We start from the raw sequence: 7,363 nt of genomic DNA on the forward strand, positions 1-7,363 counted from the left end.
TTGGATTACTGTGTAAAATTACTTTACCTTGTTGGTGCAATACCATTAAATCCCTATTTGATTGGAATTCTTAATTATAATTATACAGCATTTCTCAGGAAACTAAAATATTACAGTATTTCTAGTTGTACCAGTTATCAAAGTCTGGTACATGGCAGAAAGTTAACAAGCTCATTAACTAAACTTTTTAGCTAATATTGGTGTCTGTCAAGATACAAACTTTGTACTTATGAATTATTCTTCCCCTCCCCTTGATTCTCTCTTGTTGAAGACTTGAAGGATTGTATTGGGTGATCTGTTGTTTCTTTTTCCAATGAATAAAAAAAAACTAAAACCCTTAATTACAGGACTTTTTTTTTTTTGTAATTACATTTCTACTTCTTGTTTTATTCTTGTAGTTTATGTTTTGTTTCTTTTCAATCTTCCGGTAACCTGAAATTTCCTTTTGGTAGAAAATTTCTTCAGATATTATTGCTTTTTTTTTATAGGTTGAATATATTAACAAATCCTTAAGCCTTTTACAAAATTTGAATTAGGTTCCTGAACTAATAAAAAAATTGCAATGGAATCCTTAAATATTTAATTGTAATTGAATCTTTGTTATAGTTGTTTGAAACCACCAGAAAATAGTAATTTGTGACCATTTTATTAATTTTAGGGACTACAAAATTTGAGAAGATCAAAGATCTGATTTTTTTATTTTATTTTTTATACTTTATAGACTTGGTTAAAATTTCTCAAAAATTTAGACTTTTTGATGTATTAAATCTTATATATATATATATATATATATATATATAAATCATTCTTATGTAAACAATTATATTGTAAAGGGTCCTTAATAGTGGAATAGTGGTCAAAACTTGCAGTTGTACTCGCCTCTTAAGGTTAGATTTGTTTTATCCAATTTAAATAAATTTTTGCGCGGTTAGTAGTAAATTAAATGTCTTTTAACTTTGCTTTCCGATTTTTGTTTTATATATCCCTTTTTTAATAAAATAGTCTTTCATTTTTATCCATACACGAGTTCATTATTTAATTAAATATTTAACTAGTATGAACAAGCTCATTTCTGCCAATAAACAAGAAAGCTCAAATAGGACGATAAAATGTCTCCTTTCTCTTGTAGTTGTAGGGACCTATGCCGAAATTTTGCGCACAAGTTCAAATTGCTCAATTGATTTGGTCAGTTTCAAGATTACTTCTGGTGCCAAATTTGATGATTCTGAGATTAATTTCAATTTCATTAAGAATATTAGTGTAAACAGGGAGAATTTGACTTTCTCTAGTTAATACTTCTCCTTTTCCTTCCTGCTTATTTTGTGAAAAGAGACTATAAAATAACTTTTCATCTAGAATGAAACTTACTCAAAATCAAACATGCTAGAGATACGGAGCCTGGACAGTGTCCTATTGTTGAAGCATCTTAATGTCTCCATTTGACTAAAGTTGAAATGGAAAGTTTCCTTTTAGCAACAATTCTTCGTCTAGGAGTCCCTCTAGAAAAAGGTGCATATGTAATCCTCGAAGAACTTCTTTTTCCCCTATTAACCATTTTTCTTTTTTTTAAAATGGTGCTTCAATATTTTGCCGGTAAATTTTCGAGCGCCCTTCTAATTCTTCATATCTTCTCATGTAAGTAAGTTTATTTTTGCTTAATGAGAGGTGCATAATTTCAATTTCATCTTCATGTTTTGTTTGGTGTCGTCTGACATGATTTAAAATTAGCAAAAGGACAATATTTCCTTTTGGAGAATAAGGTCGTTTGCACGACTGATGCCCATTTCTTCGTAAGTTGCACTTTGTCATGGATTTCCTCTGCACCTAAGTAATGTTAAAAAAAAAAAGAAATAATTCCTCTCAAACAGAAACTGATAAAAAAAAAAAGAAGAAATAATTCTCGTCTGAAAAACTTTGAACATATATATCACGCCATCATTCTTCAAAACCTCTCCTTAGTCTTCTACCATCGAAATAGCATTTCATATCCACACTTTCTGATTCCAAACACTTTTGGTTTGACATTTTCCAGTCTACCTCAATTGATTACTGTATTATATACACTTCATGTATTATATTAATTATATCCACGTACTTCTAATCCTTACACTATATTTAACAACAACAAAAAAACGCTATAAATATCGGATCGAAATACTGTTTTTGGCTACATGTGAGTTCAATATTCGCCCCTCCTCTGCTCGCATATCCCATCCGTTTTAGCACAGAAACGACTTTAAAAAGCCCTGCACGCGTCACGCGAGTTTCACGCACTATTAGAATATTAGCATTATTACGTAGGGACAAAACAATCACTTGCAAGTAGAAATAGTCGAGCAAAACACTTGCACTTGAAGTCAAATATAAAATAATTATATACATGCATGTTCTTGATTAGTTTATGAATTTAACATCTCTTCTTTATAGATTTCAAAACTTCCAAGTTCATTCTCCCCATTTTCCATAGCACATACGCTAACTAATGAAGATGAGGTGTTCAATCATATTTCTTTGCATTCTAGCTTATGCGAATGTGACAGTTTCAGAGAAATTGTCACCCTACGATGTTCTCGAGAAATATGATCTTCCAGTGGGTCTTCTTCCGAAGGGTGCCACGGGGTATGAACTAAACGAAAAAAATGGGCACTTCACAGCGTATTTGAATGAAACGTGCATCTTCGGCATAAAGTCTTATGAGCTTAAGTACAAGTCCACCATCAAGGGAGTGATATCTAAGGGCAAATTGGCGAAGTTGAAGGGTGTTAGTGTGAAGGTTGAAGTGTTGTGGCTCAAAATCGTTGAGGTTACTCGTGACGGCGATGATCTTCAATTCTCTGTGGGTATTGCTTCTGCTGGATTTAGCGTCGACAGCTTTTCGGAGAGTCCTCAGTGTGGATGTGGATTCGTTTGCAACAGTTTCGATAAAAATGGTGATGTTTCTTCTCTTTAGATTAAATCCAACAGGATATAGAAGAATTCCGATCTGTTGCTTTGTTTTTTCCGTCCTTAATCATTGATCATCATGTTGTTGTCCTTCGCATGAATTATGGCCTATGGTGCTTTGAGGTAGACACTAGACAAAACAGCATTACATAAATCATGAAAAATTAGTCTCCATCAATTTCTCAACATCATGTGCTTTTTGAGTTTCAATCCATACGAAGAGTGTCTTTTAAAAGTGTATTATCAGTTTTTTAGATAAAAAATATCATAAATGAGTATTTATGTGATATACGTACTATTTTTTTTTTTATAAAAATAAATAAATAAAGGCAATCATGCAGTGGTTGAATTTTTTTAAATTGGTTGGCCGACAAGTCTTATTATCCTGTCTTTATTGACATGTCAAAATCCATATGGAACAACTGTTAAATGTATTTGGAATGAGTTTTTATTAACGCACTCTCTTATATGATTTTAATATAGGTTAAAATCCTTATTTGGTCCCTTATAATATTTTTTTGTTTTAATTTAGTCTCACTTTAATTTTTGGTTTCAATTTGGTCTTCAATAATTTCAATTATTGCAATTTGGAACTTCCGTCCAAATGATTTAAACGGAGTTAACTGTTGGCCACGTGGATGTCAGGTGAATACCACGTAGATACATAGATAGACGCCAGATCTCACGAATACACTTAGAACCAGAACGGCCCGTTCTGAAACCAGAACGACCCGTTCTGCATGCACATGTTATGTGTTAATTTTTCAATTGGAACAGGTCGTTCCAAATGCAAATTTAACAAACCATGGGTGCATCAGAACGGGCCATTCTGAAACCAGAACGGGCCGTTCTGGATTCAGAACGGCCCGTTCCAGAATGCCAACTTCATGCATGCGTTGACCAAAATGTCACACTGTTATTCAAAAATTGAAAATAAAAATTCATAACATATCATAAATTCAAAGACAGAAACATGGTTCGGAAACTGAAAACAAAAATTCAAAACATAACATATACTAAAAAAGTTCAAAGAAATTATTGAGAAAGAAAATCATCTGGGTAACGCTGAAGAGAAATCCTAAACCACAAAAATTCAGGTTGTGTCTCCTCAAGAACAGATTGTTATTGTTGGGGTACATCGTCAATGACTTCAAGGGGAAACATCGTTTCGTTTCATCCTTGATTGTATAGTGTCAATTTGGTAGTAAGTGGTTCACTCCAGTTTGACTAACAATAAAATAAAACATGCTACCATTGTCCTTAGTGATACACTACATCGTCTTTAATAATACACTGTATAGCCCAAATGTTTAGCAATTGAAGTTATCAATCCCCATTGACAATATTATCAAATCTAGTGTTTGAAATGCTTTGTACCTTGGATCTTTTTCCTTGCACGATTCACAACGTGAACGGTAGGCATTGAGCATTCTGGAACTAGAACGACCCGTTCTGGTTACACTATTGGTGTGTAAATTTGGCATCTGGAATGGCCCGTTCCAGGTACAAAATTTACACACCAAGAGTGCAACCAGAACGGGCCGTTCTGGTTCCAGGTGTATTCAAAAAATTTGGCATCTATCTACGTGGCATTCACCTGGCATCCACGTGGCTAACAGTTAACTCCGTTTAAATCATTTGGACAGAAGTACCAAATTGCAATAATTTAAATTATTGGGACCAAATTAAAACCAAAAATTAAAATGGGACTAAATTGAAACAAAAAAATATTATAAGGGACTAAATAAGAGTCTTAACCTTTTTTTCTTTAAAGAAAAGGGTTCTAACCTTTTAATATATTAATAATAATAATAAATTTTATTGTTGATTTTTTTAATTAGTATCTCAAAATGTTTTTTGAAAATAATATAAAAGTGATTTAATAAAAAAAAAGTTATAATTTTAAGCATGATTTAACGAAAATGAAATGTTGGATGATAACTATTCCTTTTTTATAGTTACTTTCTAGATTCAGAAGATCTTGATCCCAATTCGACATAGTTGATACTGAGCATATACCTTCATAGCGTGATCCTTTAGTTGATCTAATTAAGAGAATGTCTTTGATATCAAGTTTTAGATTGAGATTTAAGATCCAGAAGATGACTGATAGATACACACATCTTAACGGAAACGAAATTGAAACTGATAACTCGTAAAAAGGGGCATATTTTTGTTTGGGGATATTGATACATGTACATTTTTAAGAAATTATGTTATGGTCATGATTTGCAGCATGTTTAGGTATTTTTTTATTTAATCTATAATCATTTTTTTAATTTATAAAAAAAAATTTGATTATATATAAAAAATTTTGCTAATACACGTGGTAATGTGGACGTGTTAAAATATTCTCTAAAGAGGAGGATATATAAAAGGATAAATAGAAAGAAAAAATATGATAAACAATACAAATAGACATATTTTTATAATTTTTGAATGAAATTAACGCAAATCCAAAAATGCAATTAATTTGGTGCTCGACACACAAAATGGATCATGTATGGTGGTAACAATTATTTGATTTAAGAGATGCTAATGTTCAGTTGGAAAATAAAGGAAAAATAATGTGCTTTTACACAGTTTTTATCCGGCACAAAAGGCTGGTGTTGGACACCTGTGATAGAGTAATATGAGGAAATAAAAAATAAACCATAATCAATAAATGTATGTGGGCTTGGGTTCACGAAAGAAATAAAAAGATAACAATTATATAGGCCTAATAAAACCGGGCTTAACAAATTATTGGGTTAAGAATAAAAATTCTTCTCTAGACTCTAGAGACAAATGGGATCATGACTTCAAAGAAGAAAAAAGTAATAAAACTACGTTGAATCGCTAAAATTTAAATTATAACCTCAAAAAAAAATTACGTAACTATTTTTTTCAGCACTAGTAACATTATTCGAAATTTAATTTGTATTAAAAATGGAATTATTTCATTTATAATTTTTTGACAAAAAATAAATCAACATTCTTTAACCTACAATTAAAATTCAAATACATGCAAAAGTAAATTTATATTTATTATAATGGAGATATCGACATATATACTAACTTTTAATCTCTACTTTTTAATAGAACATTATATTTTTTATATATTTTCTAAATAATTATCTACAACCTTTCTAATATCTGTGTATATACAAACCTTTTGTATAATAATAATAATAAATAAATAAATAAATAAGAATATGAAACTTCATTTCTTATGCTTGGAAAATTAAGAGAGAGGAGATCAAATAACATTATACCATATTATCAATCAGGCCTACTAGAATTTTAAAGACGATATTTTCATTTTTATTTTGTCATGACTATAAAAAAAAAATCTACCACACAATTTATCTTTTGTTGGAGGTTTTTTTTATTTGTCAAAATTAGTGACTTCTTATACTCGACTACCAGAAATATTGCGTAAAAAATATACTTAATTTGCTAAAAATTATGATTCTCGATAATATAAGTATAATTATTTCATATTTAATTTTAAAAAAATTATAAAATAACACAAATTAATGTTTTATTTGTAGAGAGAACAGAAAGAAATAAAAAAAATGAAAGTAAATAAAGAAAAGAGTGATAATTAAAAAATAATTATCTTATCTTATCTTTATTATTATTGTTGTCATTATCATTATTTATTAATATCATCACGATTGTTATCATGATTCATGACTCAACTGCTATCATTATTATTGTCACATTTATATACCATTATCACTATTATTATTATCACCACCATTATTATTTATAAAAATGAAGAAAAAAAGAAGAAGTATTTTTTCTAGTTGTTATACTTCGGACAATAATAAAAAATGAGACTATTTTTTCTTTACAAAAGTACATAAATAAAAATTCAATAGGTTTTATTTTTCTTAAATTCATTGTTTTATGAATGAATCAAGTATAAGTTAAGTTGTAGAGATTGATAAGGGTGTGTTTGAAAAAAAAAAAGTTTAACTTAATCCACCTTAACTTCAATGACAACATAAGGGTGTTAGTTACAAAACAGTCTTAATCTATACACACTCTATTTTGTTGGTAAGTTGGACAAATCTAGACCAGTGTTTGCTGGACGTAAATGCAGTTTGTCTTGTTTTAAAATTCGATATGTATTAACCATAAGTACCGGTGTGACTTCTAGCACAGTGCTTCAACAATTTTGGGTTTGTTAAAAAAAATGAATTTTGGGTTTCATACTTTCATTAGAGGGAATAGCAAAGGGATAAGTGGTCTCAATGTGAAGAGTTAAAAACCGGGGTTGGTTCGGGTAAAAACAGAGCTCTGTTTTCGCAAAGCATATTTAAAGGCTATTTGATATGAAGTCTACTTTTCGCATAATATTTTTCCAAGGGCTTTTTGACTCTTTTTCTTTCTTTCTCCATTTATGCTGACTTGCTTTTTTTTTTTTTACACC

The 7,363-nt window shown here is 30.1% G+C and overlaps 1 protein-coding gene across 1 annotated transcript; it reads left to right on the top strand.

Moving 5' to 3' along the window:
• Window positions 1-873: 873 nt before the first annotated feature.
• LOC109812269 (transmembrane protein, putative (Protein of unknown function, DUF538)) lies at window positions 874-3,121 on the top strand. Its single transcript, XM_029274165.2, has one exon. The coding sequence runs from the start codon at window positions 2,483-2,485 to the stop codon at window positions 2,948-2,950; it is 468 nt and encodes a 155-aa protein (XP_029129998.1). The 5' UTR covers window positions 874-2,482; the 3' UTR covers window positions 2,951-3,121.
• Window positions 3,122-7,363: the final 4,242 nt, after the last annotated feature.

This window comes from Cajanus cajan, chromosome 6 (genome assembly GCF_000230855.2).
Source record: "Cajanus cajan strain Asha chromosome 6, NIPB_CcT2T_4, whole genome shotgun sequence".
Classification (NCBI taxonomy): domain Eukaryota; kingdom Viridiplantae; phylum Streptophyta; class Magnoliopsida; order Fabales; family Fabaceae; genus Cajanus; species Cajanus cajan.